Source organism: Leptonychotes weddellii, chromosome 1 (assembly GCF_054177405.1).
Source record: "Leptonychotes weddellii isolate Sample4059 chromosome 1, ASM5417740v2, whole genome shotgun sequence".
Taxonomy (NCBI): Eukaryota; Metazoa; Chordata; class Mammalia; order Carnivora; family Phocidae; genus Leptonychotes; species Leptonychotes weddellii.
The window spans coordinates 45,126,521-45,143,149 of NC_138369.1; the positions used below are offsets into that span (position 1 = coordinate 45,126,521).

General features: G+C 41.3%; 1 protein-coding gene and 1 long non-coding RNA gene across 4 annotated transcripts in view; both read left to right on the top strand.

Moving 5' to 3' along the window:
• LOC145721896 (uncharacterized) overlaps positions 1 to 16,629 on the top strand; it is a 108,613-nt gene that overhangs the window by 20,072 nt on the left and 71,912 nt on the right. The gene's annotated exons all lie outside the window — the stretch shown is intronic.
• ATG7 (autophagy related 7) overlaps positions 1 to 16,629 on the top strand; it is an 81,408-nt gene that overhangs the window by 8,124 nt on the left and 56,655 nt on the right. For 2 of the 3 annotated variants that reach the window (XM_081822311.1, XM_081822303.1), the window contains 2 exons: positions 8,764 to 8,936; positions 9,642 to 9,696. In XM_081822311.1, the coding sequence (XP_081678437.1) occupies positions 8,777 to 8,936; positions 9,642 to 9,696 (215 nt within the window). In that variant the 5' untranslated portion in view covers positions 8,764 to 8,776. The remainder of the gene's footprint in view (positions 1 to 8,763; positions 8,937 to 9,641; positions 9,697 to 16,629) is intronic. The other variant, XM_081822319.1, reaches the window with a different exon arrangement.

Sequence of the window (16,629 nt, forward strand, 5' to 3'; positions counted from 1 at the left end):
TCCACTGACCTGTTTACCCTGGATCAGAACAATGGAAAGGAGTAGCCTTTTGCTTTGAAACAGTGGAACAGCCTGAGAAAATGGCATGTAACATACCTAACCAAAGACAGCGGACTTTGTCTACATCTGGAGAAGCTCTATATGAAATTCTTGGTCTGCATAAGGGAGCATCAAATGAAGAAATTAAGAAAACCTACAGGATTGGATAAACTGATCCTAAAATTCAGATGGAAATGAAATGCAAAGAACCTAGAATAACAAAACAGAATCTTAAAAAGATGAAGTTGCAGGACTCAACATTTCCTGATTTCAAAACTTATTACAAAATTTTAGTAATAAAAACAGTGTGGTACTGGCATAAAGACAGATACAAAAATCAATGGAATAGAATTAAAAGTTCAGAAATTAACCCATACATTTATAGACAAGTGAATCTCAATAAGGATGCCAAAACCATTCCATGAGAGAAAGAAAAATCTTTTCAACAAATAGTGCTGGAATAACTGGATATCCACATGGAAAAGAATGAATTTGGGGTGCCTGGGTGGCTCAGTTGGTTGGGCGACTGCCTTCGGCTCAGGTCATGATCCTGGAGTCCCGGGATCGAGTCCCGCATCGGGCTCCCTGCTCGGCGGGGGGTCTGCTTCTCCCTCTGACCCTCCCCCCCTCTCATGTGCTCTCTCTCTCTCTCTCAAATAAATGAATAAAATCTTTAAAAAAAAAAATAACAGATGCTAGAGAAATTTATGGAAATGGTATTTCATTTAGACTTATTTAGAAAAACGAATTTCTTTTCAACAAAGCTAGATTTAAATAGGTCATCTGTTAACCATTAAATGAATACAGGAAGGTTCTTTGTAGGATCACTGTAGCTTGAATATAGGGCTTTCTCTTTTACTTTTTTTGTTCAAGTATAGTATACATACAGTAAAGTGTACTAATAAATCGATAGCTCATGGGTTTTTACATATGTATGTGCCCTGTAACCACCTCCCAGCTCAAGGTATATAGAATATGTCCAGCTCCCCAGGAGGCTTCTTATTTCCCCTTCCCAGTCAGGAGCCCCACCCTAGCCTGTAATTACTCTTCTAACTTCTGTCATGTTAATTGGTTTTGCCTGTTGAATATAACATAGGCTAGGTGTGTGCAGGCACTAAAATTGTCTTCATATTATATTTTGGAACAGTTTCAAACTTGCAGAAACCTTACAAGAATAAGACAAAGACCTTTCATATACCCTTCTCCCAGAGACTCCATCCAGATTTTGTCCCAGTAGCATCCTGTATAGAAGCAGAGTGTCAACCCAAGATCACATGTTGCCCTCAGTCGTCATGTCTTTCTCTTTCATTCTGGAACAATTCCTTAGTCTTTCCTTGACTTTTAAGACCTTGACACTTTGGAAGATTGTAAGCCAGTCTCAGTCATCTTGTAGAATGTTTTTCAGTTAGGGTTTACCTGACTTTTCCTCTCAATGAGCCCCAAGTCATGTTTTTAGCTGAGTGTTATAGGTGTTTGTGCTTTTCGTGGCATTCCATCAGATAGCATACGTGTCTGTTGGTCCCATTGCTGCTGGTGCTAACTTCAGTCCCTACATGAAGATGGTGTCTGCCAGATTCTGTCACTCGACAGTCACTTTTTCTCTCCTTTGAAATTAATCTTTTTTTTTTTTTTTTTTGTGGAGAGATACTTTGAGACTGTGAATATAGGCTTTTAACTTCTATAACCATGGGAATACTTTCAGGAAGAAAGATCAGTTCTTTACTAATTTTGTATTTGGTTGAGTAAGGTTTCATTTCAGTTGATTTGTACGTGCACATCTCTTGCCAATTAAGATCTTAGTCCTAAAAACCAGTAATAGGTTTAGAGACCTTCTAAGTCATATGGCCTATTTCCATTTGTTCTTCATGATTTATTACTCTAATCTCCACGTTCCATGGTAATGAGCTTGGAGTTTGTCTTCCCAATTGCAGAAGCCTGGCTTATTTCTTTCTCTTGCTTCTCTTGTGGAAGGTACCCATAAAAGGTTTCTAGGACTCAGTAACATTTGAGAGCCACTCTGCAAGGGATTATGTTATATTGAGAGGAATATGAGCCAGGATCTCTGTATCTGTAGAATTTTCAATCAAGTTGATGGAGGTAGACAGATCAGGGAAGAGTTGGACAGTAATACTAAACGTAGAGGTAGCTTAGAGACAGAAGTGATTAACTATAGCTGATGGAGAAGAGCAAACAAGGAGTACGGAGAGTGAAAGGCAGCTCTGGGAAGGCTTTCTGGAGCAGATAACCTCTGAGCTGGATTTTGAAAAGTGTATCAGTCACAGGGGCAAGGATGTCTTTTAGACAGAAGGGCTGTTTGTTCAGAGTTGCGGAGGCAGAACAGCAGGTGTGTTAGAGGAGAACCAAGCAGCTTGATGTTTCTTCAGCATCAAGTCAGAGGTAAGGAGTGGCGAGGCCACCAGGGTGGCACCAGAGAAGTTGGGAGGCAGTAGCAGGGGTCCAGGAAAAAGTAGGAAGGAAACCATCAGAGGTGTGGTAATATGCCAGTTTTGCATGTGAAATGCCACTAATGGCATTATTTATTTATTTGAGAGAGAGAGAGAGAGAGCCCAGGGGGAGGGGCAGAGGGGGAGGGAAAGAGAATACTCAGACTCCCCACTGAGTGTGGAGCCTGATGCGGGCACGATCCCAGGATCCTGAGATCATGACCTGAGCCGAAATCAAGAGTCAGCCACCCAACCAGCTGAGCCACCCAGACTCCCCGAGCCTCAGTAAATCTTAACTGAGCTTCATGGTAGCTTACTGATGCTAACATATGTGTGAGTGTTCTGTGTAGACTACATTTTCCAGTTCATAAAGATGTATTTGCAGCATTACGGGGTTTCTATCATAGACCAGCAACTGTGGCCTTGCAGTCCGCTTCACCCAAATGACAGGTGTGGAAGATCATCTAGTCTGAGAGTTCTCAAACTATAGCTTGCAGGTCAGATCCTGACCAAGGCCTTTTTGTGTGTGTGCAGTCCACGAGCTAAGGATTGTTTTTACATTTTTCAAGGGTTGTAAAAAAGGAGAAGAAACTATAATGGAAACTATTCTGGCATGCAATGACTAAAATATTTACTATCTGGCCCTTTTCAGAAAAAGCCTGCCAAACCCTGGTCTCGTCTGACTGCTTGATACAGTAATCCTTTGTGCAATATGACTTGGCAAATAATCATCTAATATATGCTTGGACACTTCCACTAATGGAAAATTCATTATCTCTCCAGCCAATCTGTTTCTTATTTGGACAATTCAGGCTATTAGTAATTTTTAAAGTCTGTTGTAATTTGTCTCATTATAGCATCCATCTATTGGCCTTTTTTGGGGGAAGAGAGCTATTATTGCGTGTCAACATTTACTGAGCTCCTAATATATTCTAGGCAATGTGCTGAGTGCTGAAGAAAGACGAGTAAGACATTGCTGTTGGTCAGGGATCTCTCAGGTGTTGTTTCTTGGAATTAAAGCAGCTGTGCTGGTAGCCTTGGGTGTCTTTCATTCCGCATCTTGCCATTGGGTTGGGACTTTTTTTCTTTAATTATTTTATTTCTGTATTGTTATTCCACATACACAAAATTCATAGAATTTTGAAACAAATTCAAAGGGAATAGGGCCATACAGTGAAAATAAGTCTCTCCACACCCTTGTCTCCTGATTCCATAGCTGCTTTCTTGGGAGGCAACCACTGTTACCCATTTCCTGTGGGGATTTGACTTTAAAGAACAGCGCTACCCAAGGTTTAGGACCATTTGTAAAGAAACTTAGCAAGTCCTCAGACAGTGGTGTTTTATGAGCTCCTACTTTGTGTAAGTTGCTGAGTGTGACTTAGTTTTATTTTCATAAAGCCAGAAATTTGCACCACTTTTAGGTGGTACACACAGCCCCAGAGAGTTTGTATTGCTTAACCACCCACCTGCTATTTCAGTTAAATCTTGGCTGGATATTTTGGTTACTGCTGGGATTCTTGCTCATGAAAAGTGCTGAATCCTCATCAAAGCCTTTCCTCTTTCAGTGGAAATCACACAGTCCCATCTTGTGTAACTCCTGGGTTTCACATCCTGAATATGATAGAAATAGTGAGAAATAAAGTTGAACCACACTTATATTGATGCCCCTGTCAGTTTCCTTCCTTGAATATGTCTATATGTAGTGTTGAAGTTTCTAAGCAGAATTCTCACCTTGTATTGTCTAGGGTTGTATAGACAAGTAATTTTTTAGGAAGCAGGTGACATTTGGATCTAGGTGAGTGACACATAAATGACTTTACACCTATAACTCACTACTCCCTCCAGAATTCCATTTTGATCATTACTTCCGTAAATCTTCCCTTCCAGCTTAAGGAAGATGTGACACAGATGTATGGATCCCTAAGTGAGACATTTATACTTGAGTATGCTATTTAGATGTTTCCAGCAATGTCCTCATCACATGTTGCTGCTGCTTATGACCTTTCTGTTTTCTTAGCCTGTCAAGCAGCAGTTCAGCGGCTGAATACCAACCATATCCTCTTGTGAAATAGGCTCTTGGGTTCTGTTTGAAATTTCTAAAAGATCAAATAAGTCAGAAAATGTTTGAAGGATGTGCCTCTTACGCAGATTACTTAATTAGTATGCCCATCTCTTATTTTCTAAGTGGTCTTCCTGAGTCACCTTTTCCCAGTTGTTTTAAGTGCGGTATAGAAGAGAGTCTTCTCTTTTGTCTCTGGCACTGGTAAAATTCCATCTTGGTGACCTCAGCAGGTGATCCAAATGATGATGAGTTACCGCCGACCTTTAAGAGTAAGTTGTGGATGACTAAAGCATGTAGGGGCCTGATTACCCGTCACACAGAGGCTTTCAGAGATTCATTTGTACTACTGTCTGCTGCTGTGTTGATTTCCTTCCATATTGGATGACTACTCTGGCTATGACCTTTTACTTTTGACTCTGTTGGAGAGGAAGTTAGTATGTAAATGTTTTTCGAAATGGTTCTTTTTTAGCATCTGTGCAGCTGATGGGCAATATAAAGTCTCTGAAAAGGGGTGTCTTCCTTCAAGGCAGTACTACTGTACTTGTGATGAGAGTTGGGGCTTTGAAGCCAGTCGACCTGGGTTATAATCTCAGCTCTTCTACTTCCTAACTGAGTGACTTTGGGCAAGTTACTTGGTATTTTCAGTGCCTCCATTTCTCTTCTGTAAAGTAGGCATAGTGCAACCACTTTGAGGTTGTCATAAGATAATGTGTAAAATGTTTAGTGCTTGGCACAGAATAAAGATTCAGTTAGAATAGTTACTACTACTGCTGCTGTTATTTAAAAAATTTTAAAAAGGGTATGATCAAAAAAGCAAGTATGATTCATGATGGTAAACGCTCTAATGGAAGTTTTCATCTGTCATCATGGAGAAGGGAACCATTGATGCCCACTGACTGTGGGCGTTAATGAGAGCTTCATAAAAAATCTTAATAGATGAGATGGAATTTTCCTGGTAGAGATGGGGAGAGGTTTCCTAGGGAAAGGCGTAAGGCTGAGAAATGAGCAAGCTGAAACAGTGTTGGCACCTTACTCTCTCTGGGGTAACGCCGGTAAGGTTTTGTTTGTTTAAACAACGCAGTCCCCTGCGCAGATCAGTTCTGGTGGCAACATGACATCTTGTTTGGAGAAGGCAGGGACAGAAGGCAGTGACCTGTGAGCATGTTACCTCAGGAGCTGAGGTGTGAGATGGTAGGCCTGACATGTGGCAGGGAGATGGAGGAGAGAAGGGAAACTGACTTGGACAGGAAACATGAAATTACATGAAGAGTATGGGCATGTGGAATTTGGATCCTCGTCCTCCCCAGTTCACCCCACTTTCCTACCTGTATGTTCTTCTGCAGACTTCTTACCTCTGTGAACCTCAGTCTCTTCCTCTGTAAAATTGGAACTGTCACTTATTAGGGCTTTCCAGAGGAATAAATTCAGGTGCACACCTCTGCTGCACTGCCTGGTCCTGGTCAATGCCCAGTAGCTGTCACCTTCATCTCATTCCAGAGGCCAGTTTAAGGCTGAGTCTCTAGCAATCACTGATTTACTGACTATGAGAGATAGAAAAATTGAAGATGACTTTGAGGTTTTGACCTCAGATATAAGTGGTACTATTAAGTAAACTAGGACATACTGGGAAAGGGGCAGAATTTTGGGAAAAGAAATGTTCAGTTGGGGTTTGTCAAACTTGAGATGTCTGTGAGAAATCCAAGTCCTGGCTTTTAAAACATACAGATGACCCTTGAACAATGTGGGGGATAGGGGTGCTGACCCCCCACATAGTCAAATCCATGTATAACTTTTGACTCCCCCAAACTTAACTACTAATAGCCTATTGTTGACCAGAAGCCTTACTGATAACATCAACAGTCGATTAACACATAGCTTCTGAGTTATATGTATTATATACTGTATTCTTATAATAAAGTAAGCTAGAAAAAAGAAAATATTAAGAAAACCATAAGGAAAATACATTTACAGTATTTCGATACTGTAGCCTATCGAAAAAAATCCACGTACAAGTGGACTCATGCAGTTCAAGCCTGTGTTGTTCAAGGGTCAACTGTATGTGTTTGGAGGTTAATTCTCTAGAAGTATAGTCCTACAGTTCACTGGCATATAAATAGAAATTGATGTAGAAAATGAGTAATTTTGCTTTTGAGAAAACTTATAGACCAAGGAGAGAGCTGAGCATGGAATCTTTCAAAAACCAATAGTGGAAAGCATTGTGGAGGAAGAGTAGAAAGGAGCAATTGGAGGAGGCTGTTTGGGTGTTCTAGATCCACGTTTCTCAATGCGAAGGCCCCAGGTCACCTATATGAGGGTCTGTTTCTCTGTTGGGCACTGAAGCCCCAGTGCATGGGATCCATAACCTTTCCCTGGTTCTATGGAAATAGATGTGAGCTGGAAAAAGATGAACATTGTGAGAGTACAGAATTATAAAAAGCCTTTCAAATAATTAAAAGCCAGAAATTATTTAATACGGGACGAGGGTATGTTTAAATATGTTTGAAATGGTTTAGAGGTGGGGCCTCCAAAAGTAAGAGTGCCAGTGGCCTGAAGCCATCAAGATAGTACCAAACTTGAATCAGACCCGCCTGGGACACTAATCAAACCTGGAGACTCCTGGCCACCCTCACCCTCCCTTCTCCCCTCCAGCAGGTGGAGCCCAAGCATCCTCTGTTTTGTTTTAAGATTTTACTTATTTGTCAGAGAGAGAGAGAGAGAGAAAACAAGCAGGGGGAGCGGCAGGCAGAGGGAGAGGCAGGCGCCTCGCTGAGCAGGGAGCCCGATACAGGACTCGATCCCAGGACCCCGAGATCATGACCTGAGCTGAAGGCAGACACTTAACTGACTGAGCCACCCAGGTGTCCCTTCATCCTCAGTTTTTAATAAGCCCTCAAGGTGGGGAAAGTTGAAAACCTTTGGTCAGACATTGACGCATGATGCTGAGAATGCATACTGAGGCAATCGGGAGTTTTAAAGAGCTCCTTCCCAGAGATGTCTTCCCTGCTTTGCCCCATACTCATCTCCTCTTTCTGGAATTTTAGCATCTTCATGGAGTGCTAACTTTGCACTAGTTATTATCAGTCAAACTTGTTATCTCTCTCTTTTTTAAAGATTTTATTTATTTATTTATTTATTTATTTATTTATTTATTTATTTGAGAGCGAGTGAGAGAGAGAAAAAATATGTGCACAGAGGGAGAGGGAGAAGCAGACTCCCTGCTGAACAGAGAGCCTGACCTGGGGCTCGATCCCAGGACCGTGAGATCATGACCCAAGCCGAAGGCAGCCGCTCAACTGATTGAGCCACCCAGGCACCCCCGAAAGCTTGTTATCTCTTAATTCCAAAATGTAACAAGTTTGGAAAACTGAAAACTATGTGATAATCTTGGCTCAAAACTCAGGCAATAGATGTGAACTATTGTCATCTAGCATGACTCTTCATACATTCTGCTGCAGAAATATCACTCTGTCTGGTCATAGGGAAATTTGGGTGGAGAGTGAAGAGGCCTCCCTGACTTCTGCTTTTTGGAAATACCAAGTTGCTCTAGTATTGTGCTTCTCCAGCTGGTAGTGGTGTCCCCCTGAGAGTGTGTGCAGGGGTGGGGGAGTTACAGTGTGCGCATGTCTGATTGTTGGGAGGGTCACATTTATTTGATGATTTCAGGGGGAGAATGAAATATTAAAATACGTATGGTACAGTAAAATGCAAATTTTCCATGCATTTAAAAGATAAAAGATGAGATGTAAAAAAAGTTCAGGTTAGGTGGGCAGAAATTTCTTCATTCTCCTCAACGGGGAGTGCTCAAGTGCTGCTCTCATTCAGAGCTCTGCCGGTTGGCCTTGTGTTTCTGACCGGCTGGGCTTGTGAAGTTCTCCAGGACCACACAGGAGGGCAGAAATTTCTGAGACTGTGATTATGTTGACGAAGGAGTCGCATTCGTGTAGCAGTCAGACTGACTTGAACAAGAAAGGAAGATGCATAGAGGTAAAGGCCAGAAAGGCCTAAGAGAAAGGACTTTACTTAGAAAATCAGTTGTGTTGTCAGCCTGTGTTGTTGGCAACATAGGCGGAGTATTCAGGGTGATTTTCAATTAGGTCTTCAGGTAGCCTGTATATATCCCATCATTTTTTGTTTGTTTGTTTTGATTATGCCTTATTACAAATTTTTTTTTCTTACCATATTTTGTGCTATTTTGCTGTGTTCTGTTTTGTTTTTTAGTAGGCAACAAATAATGGCAGCAGCTCCGGGGGATCCTGGGCTCTCCAAATTGCAGTTTGCTCCCTTTAGCAGTGCCTTGGACGTTGGATTCTGGCACGAGTTGACCCAGAGAAAGCTGAATGAGTATCGGCTGGATGAAGCTCCCAAGGACATTAAGGGCTATTACTACAATGGTAGGTGACAGTAAACTCCATATTCCGTCATCTTCTGTTATGTTCTCTGCCCTCCAGTATAGGGTCAGCTTTCCTTTAAAAGGGACACCCTTGTCTTTTTAATTAATGCTCTTCACTGGTTTCTATTTTACTTCCTGACTGTCTGTCTTTAATTAATTAATTAATTTTTATTTGGGTATAGTTTACACAGAGTGCTACGTTAGTTTTAGATTTACAACATAGTGATTTGACAAGTTTATATGTTATGCTTTGCTCACCACAGGCGTAGCTACCATCTGTCACCGTACAGTTCTATTACAGTAACATTGATTATATTCCCTATGCTGTACCTTTTATCCCCATTTTACTTCCTGGCTTTTGACACAAATTCATTTGCACTTCTTTTTCTCTGTTGTGGGGAAAAGAAAGGGAGTGGTGAGACTCCATTTATTAATCCAAAGAATTAATACTGATTACTTAGAATTGCTGAGGGAGGAGATTGGAAACTTTTTTTTCCAATGAATCTTTTTTTATAGTCTTGACAAATTCCTCCAATTCAGAAAAGCTCTGGCATCTTCTGCTAAGTCCCTGTTGAATATGGATGACCAGGAATTGGACAGGGCACTTAGGGCTCAAGAAAGAGAACACAATTATTCACAAACATTTTAGTTATGAATGCTGCTATTACTGACTCATAACGGAAAATGTGATAATGCTTCTGTCCAGGTGATTCTGCTGGGCTGCCAGCTCGCTTAACGTTGGAGTTCAGTGCTTTTGACATGTGAGTATTTTTTTTTTTTTGCTTAAAATCTAAAGTGTTTCCTTTTTGTGAGGAATGAGCATTCTTACCTTTACACATAGATGGGCCCCAGGGGGAGCTGGCAGAGCCCCCGGAAGCAGGGCCAGCTCTTCAATTCTCTTGTAGCCCCCATTGCACAGAGACAAATGCTCAATGCTTAGGACTATTGGATATTTTGTTTTCAGCAGATAATTATCAGAGCCTATTAGGTGCCAAGTATCATCTAGATTGATTAAAACATAGATAATATCCCTCCTGCTTTTGATTTTATTTAATATTTTGTGATTCCTTATTGGTACTTCTTGACTTACTCTTGACTTACTCCTTCAGTTGCTTATCCATGGACGTCAGTGAACATTTATCAGGTAGCTTTTGCTGAATTGCCCTCCCCAAAGGGGCCTCCCGATTTTTAGGATGACTGGGGCACGAGGACAGAGAAGTGTTACAGAAACCAAGGATGGGTGCTTTCAGGAAGGAAAGAATTGATCAATGTCAGAAGTAGAAAGGTCAGCATTCAATGCAAGGGCCATTGGATTTGTTGATCAGGCTGTTTGCAGCCCCAAACTGAAATCCACACAAAAGGGTGGAGCTGAAACCATATTGAGGGGCTGTAAGACAATTAATGGTTGAAGAATTGAAGGCTTCAGTGTGGTCAGTGTTTCCTGCTTTCTCTACATTAGCTGTGTTAACATGTGGGATATGAGAAAGGCCAAGTGGTCTTTGTAAGGACTGCCTGGCTTTTGAAAGTCACAGTAGTCAAAAGTTAGGGTATTCCAAGTAAAGTATCCCTAGAATATATTTTTTATTTTCATTTTATTTATTTATTTTTGGCTTTTGAAATTTTTAATTCCAGTTAGTTAACATACAGTGTTGTATTAGTTTCAGATGTACAATATAGTCATTCAACCATGCCACATATCACCTGGTGCTCATCATGACAGGTGTCCTCCCTAATCCCCATCACCCATTTAACCCATCCCTTCACCCCCTTCCCCTCTGGCAACCATCCGTTTGTACTCTATAATTAAGAGTCTGTTTCTTGATTTGTCTCTCTCTCTCTCTCTCTCATCCCCTTTGCTTGTTTATTTTGTGTCTTAAGTTCTTAAGATTAATTTCTTAAATGAGTGAAATCATATGGTATTTGTCTTTCTCTGAGTTATTTAACTTGGTATTATACTCTCTAGCTCCATCCATGTCATTGCAAATGGCAATATTTCATTCTTTTTTTATGGCTGAATAACATTCCATTGTATATATGTATATCCCATCTTTTTTATCCATTCATCAATCGGTGGACACTTGGGCTGCTTCCATAATTTGGCTATTGTAAATAATCCTGCTGTAAACACAGGGGTGCATGTATCCCTTTGAATTAGTGTTTTTGTATTCTTTGGGTAAATACCCGGTAGTGCAATTACTGGATCATACAGTAATTCTATTTTTAATTTTTCGAGGAACCTCCATACTACTTTCCACAGGAGCTACACCAGTTGGCATTCCCACCAGCAGTGCATGAGGATTCTGTTTTTTCCACATCTTTGCTAACACCTGTTGTTTCTTGTGTTGTTGATTTTAGCCATAGAATATATTTTTAAAATCTCTCAAAAAGTCAACACATTTGATTCTTCTATCTCAAATTGCAAAATTTAACTGCATAACATAAATCCAAAATCATATTAGTCCTTTCCCCAGGTGAATCAGGGATTTGATATGCTGAAATAAATAACATGCCATACTCTGAGGGGAAAGAAAGGCTTAGGAAAAATAAAACGTGGTCCTATTAAAAAATATATTAGTCTTTGTATCTTTAAAGGGTATGTGTTGGTGTTTCTTGTTCTTTTCAGACCTTTCTTTTTTTTTTTTAAAGATTTTATTTTATTTATTTGAGAGAGAGAGAGAGTGAAAGAGAGAGCACAAGAGGGGGTAGGGTCAGAGGGAGAAGCAGACTCCCCACCGAGCAGGGAGCCTGATGCGGGACTCGATCCCGGGACTCCGGGATCATGACCCGAGCCGAAGGCAGCCACCCAACGAACTGAGCCACCCAGGCGCCTTTTCAGACCTTTCTTGATCTGTAATAAATTCCTTGTGATTGCTTGTCAAAACAAATCAAATCCTGGTAATCTCTCTCTTGTTTTGATAGAGATTAACTTACCTTTGAAGCAATTACAAGATAATAAGGAAAATGATCGACAGTGTATAAGCATTAAATTATCTGAAGAAGTTCAAGGGGGCATATGAGCAGTGTAGTTTTAATGTGATCTCAAGAATCTGACATTAATTGCAAGTTAAACTTGCTGCCATCTTTATTCTGGTACTAGACTAAAAGGTTATTTTTTAAAATATTTTAATAATTTTATTCTTTGGAACAATTAATTATAGGAAAAAAGCAGTTCATAGAAGTTAGGTTTTGATCTTATTACAAAGTCCAAACATCTTAAACTCAAGCAATCCAGAAATTTTAGTTGATGGAGGTAAGAACATCTGTGATTGCACAGCTCTGACTTTCACAGGAATTGCTTGATTTGACTGGTCATATCTTTTCATCATACTGTTGAATAACCACGGTGTGCGAGGGTGTGTGGTGGGCGGTTGGGGAGATGAGCAGGAATGCGGCGTGGCCCTAGTGGCGGAGCTGGAGCTGGTCGACCTGGTATCTATGGCGGGTTAACTCTGTGACCTAGAATAAGTGCTTTTAATTTCCTCACATTCAGTTTCCTCATCTCTGGCACTTGGCTTCTGACGTTCCTTCCAGTTTTACAAGTCTGTGATTTTCTGAATCTGTCTTCGGATGATTGGTGCTTTGGTCCGAGTGTTTGTGTCCCTGCCAAAATTCATACGTTGAAAACCTAATGCCTATGGTGATGGTATCGGGAGGTGGGGCCTTTGGGAGGGGGTTAGGTCATGAGGCAGAGGCCTCATGAATGGGATCAGTGCCTTATAATAGACCCCCAGAGAGCTAACATGCCCCTTCCACCACTTGAGGACGTGGCTCGAAGTGGGCAGTCTGTGACTGGAAGAGGGCCTTCACCAGAACTTGACCATGCTGGCATCTTGATCTTGGGTTTCCAGCCTCTAGACCTATGAGAAATAAATTTCTGTTATTCATCAGCTGCCCGGTCTGTGATATTTTCTTATAGCAGCCCAAACAGACTAAGACAGCTAGGGAGTTTAATGGAAGTGCTTGGAGCGCCACAGAAGAAAGGAATTCTTCATATCCAAATTATTTTCATTATTATTCTTTCTTTGTTTTTATTGCTGTACATCTGCATGGGTTTGTAGGGAAAATCTTTATAAATTTATTCATCAGATGCTGAATGCCTCTTACGTGCAGGATGTGTAGGTGGTAGGAATACAAAGACTTAGGAAACACGGAGCTCTGGATAGAGATAGGAGATACATATTTGCATTGTAGTGTGCTCTGTGTTGTAATAAATGTGAAAAGGTAATGGTTATTTCAGAAATACTTATTGATTGCTTCCTCTGTGTCTTGACAATAGAATGTGGTAAGCACTGGGCATGGAGAGAGGAATAAGGTACAGCTGAAGAGCTAACAGTCCTAGGACTCATTTATAGATGCCAAGAGTATCTCAGCTTTGCATAGCACCAGATAAATCCCTTATCCTCTGAGTCCCCAGAAGCCTAATGGGTCTCTGCCAGCAGTTAGCACCGTAAGATCCTGTTCTCCACATTGTATTAGGTGAATTAGCAGTCAAGTAGTATTTCATCAGGCATCAACCATTTTGCACTGGAGAGAGCTGCTTAGGGTAGGGTATACTGCTAAACCAGACCCCAAAAGGTAATGGCCAAATACAAAAGAGGTTTATTTCTTACCCATTTAATAGTCCGGGACTGGGGTTCAGTCTTCTTCCCTCTGTGGCTCCCATCATTCTGGAGGGCTTGTCTTTGTGTGCTGCTTAAAACGGAATTGTCGGGGGCACTTGGCTGACAGTTGGTGGAGTATGTGACTCTTGGACTGAGGGGTGTGAGTTCAAGCCCCACGTTGGGCATGGAGCCTACTTAAAAAAAAAAGTATCTTAAATTCCACATATGAGTGAAATTGTATGGTATTTAAACAAAACAGATGAACATAGGGGAAGGGAAGGAAAAATAAAATAACAGGGAGACAAACCACAAGAAACTCTTAACTAGAGGAAACAAACTGAGGGTTGCTGAAGGGGAGGTGGGTGGGGGAATGGGGAAACTGGGTGATGGGCATTAAGGAGGGTACTTGTGATGAGCACTGGGTGTTATATGCAAGTGAGAAATCACTAACTTCTACTCCTGCAACTAATACTATACTATATGTTAACTAACTTGTTTTAAATAAAATCTTGAAAGAAAGAGAAAAAAAAAGCTTAAAAGAAACCCAACAACCTGAATTGTTACTTTACCTTGCCAGGCAGGTAACAAAGTGACATGTGTCACTTTGCTCAAGTTCCACTGGGGAGAGCATGAGTCCTCACCTGTGTTGCAAGGAAAACTGGGAAGCGTGTGCCCCACTACAAGCAGCATGTATGTACTCTATTTCCGCTTAAGAAGGAAAGAGTAGTGGGCGCCTGGGTGGCTCAGTCGGTTAAGCGACTGCCTTTGGCTCAGGTCATGATCCTGGAGTCCCTGGATCGAGTCCCATGTCGGGCTCCCTGCTCAGCAGGGAGTCTGCCTCTCTCTCTGACCCTCCCCCCTCTCATGCTCTCTGTCTCATTCTCTCTCAAATAAATAAATAAAATCTTTAAAAAAAAAAAGAAGGAAAGAGTAGATTTTGGTGGACAAGCTCTGCAGAATTGTGAAACTGACTCATTAAAGCATAAGTTTTCCTTTCTCTGGGCTTCTTTCCCTTGAGGAACATTTATCTTTGCAGTCAGAAGAAATATTTTCTTTTCTAAGCCTCAAGTTGGACTTAATTAGAGAAATAGAAGCCATAACCCTTGCCCTCAAAAAAACTTCAAAAAATAGTTAAGGAAATGAGACTCGTATGCAAAATCATCAGCACAGAACACAGGCTCTCTTAATCTCTGCTATCTCGTTAGCCCCTAACACAGATCTGACATGGACTAGTTGCTCGAATAACTGTTGAAATCAATTACAAGCAGTCTAAATGCATGGCTGTCAAAATGGGATGTGGTGTGATTGGTAGAAGGACAGCCGTGGAGTCTGTTAGAGATGTTGCAAAACAGACATTCACAGATTATTACAGAAAGCAGGAGATAATGGTGCATGCCCCCAGACTGAGCATGACTTCTAGGTTCCCAGAGTTCCTTGTGGGCATGCAGAGCTGTGCACATGGAGCAGATTCCTCAAAATAATGAAAAGCCACCGCTCTCTTTCTTCTGGGGGATTTATTCTGTCCTGGCCACCACCCTGCCTGTCTGTTCTGGAGGCTCTGGCCACATGCCTGCCTTTGGCCAGGTGTGAATAACAGGTGCAAACCAGCTTCAGTACTTTCCTTACTCTGTACTGGGAGACTGAGTGAAGTGCAGGCCAAGTTTCTAGAGGCAGCATTCCCAAGCAGGTCCAGGCTTGAGGCCTTTCTAAGATCAGTCCTTTACCTGGTTAGTCTATACATCATTGCGAGTTCACTGTTGGCTTTAGTATATGGCGAAGATTTCTAATTCTGATCTTTTAACAGTTTTATTGAGATATAATTTACATATCATAAAATTTGCCCTTTTAAAATGTATAATGCAGCAGTTTTTAGTGTATTCACAAGGTTGTGCAGCTGCCACCACCAATTCTAGAACGTTTTCATGATTCCAGAAAGTAAGCCTATACCCATAAGCAGTTACTCTACATTCTTCCCTTCTCCCACTCCCCATACCGGGTAACCATGATCTACTTTCTGTCTATGGATTTGCCTATCCTGGGCATTTCATATCAATAGAATTGTAGGAAACTAAACTAATATTCTCTTGTTTCCAAGTTCAGGGCTCTTTCTACTCTTCATCTGAGCCATCTATCTGTGGAACAAGTGAACTTGAACCTAGAGAGGTTGGCAGAATGGCTTTCCCTCCCACTATCACTTTTTAAATTCGTTTCCTTGGCTACCTCCCCTGGTGGGACTTTACTCATGAAAAATTCTTCCCTTTGAAACTTCAGCTTGTTCTCACTGATTAACTTGCATGGGCACTAATGTTCTAGGAGCCTGGCCAGCATGCTGGCAGATACTTGACTTCTCATGATGACACTTTGACACTGCATTCACACACCTGGGACACTCAGGCACTTAGGAAAAAGGGTCCCTTCTTCTTGTGCATGTATCAGAATTAGATCAGAGCTTTGTTCCTTCTATTTCAGCAGTAATTTCTAAAGCCAAGTCTGAATGTAGGAGGCCTAGTGTACCAACCACTGTGCTCCTTCTTCCTCCCTCTAGGCTGTGTCTTGCCCCTTTGTGATTTCTCTTTCTCTTCAAGACTGTCTTTGATGTCCTCCTTCCACATGGATGAAAAATATTTTATTGGAGTAGAGTTGTGAGAAACAGCCTATGATTTGCTGACTTGTCAGCCCCCAAGGGAAGGCTCTGGCCGTTGCAAGTTACTTTTTTCCCAGGACTTGGCATTTAAGCCCCACAGACAACATTTGGCATAGCTGCCTTCACCACCCATTGCACCCCTCCACACCTGGTCTAGGTTTCGATCTTCTCTCTTCACAGCCCCTGTGAACCCAGTTGTACAGACTCCAAGAGACATGAGGTCTTTGTACAATCAATAAAAATGCATTTTCTCTGCAGTAGTGGTAATTGACAACAATATTAGGCTACTAATGAAATGAGTATTTTCATTTAGCATCTGTAACCTCTGAAACATAAGTTAATCATTTCGGAGAAGAGACCAGATGTTTCCACATCTGAATTTGTATTCAGAATTAACTCATCTTCTTCTCCCCTGATTTTGATTACTCTGAAGACTGTAAGGGGATAGT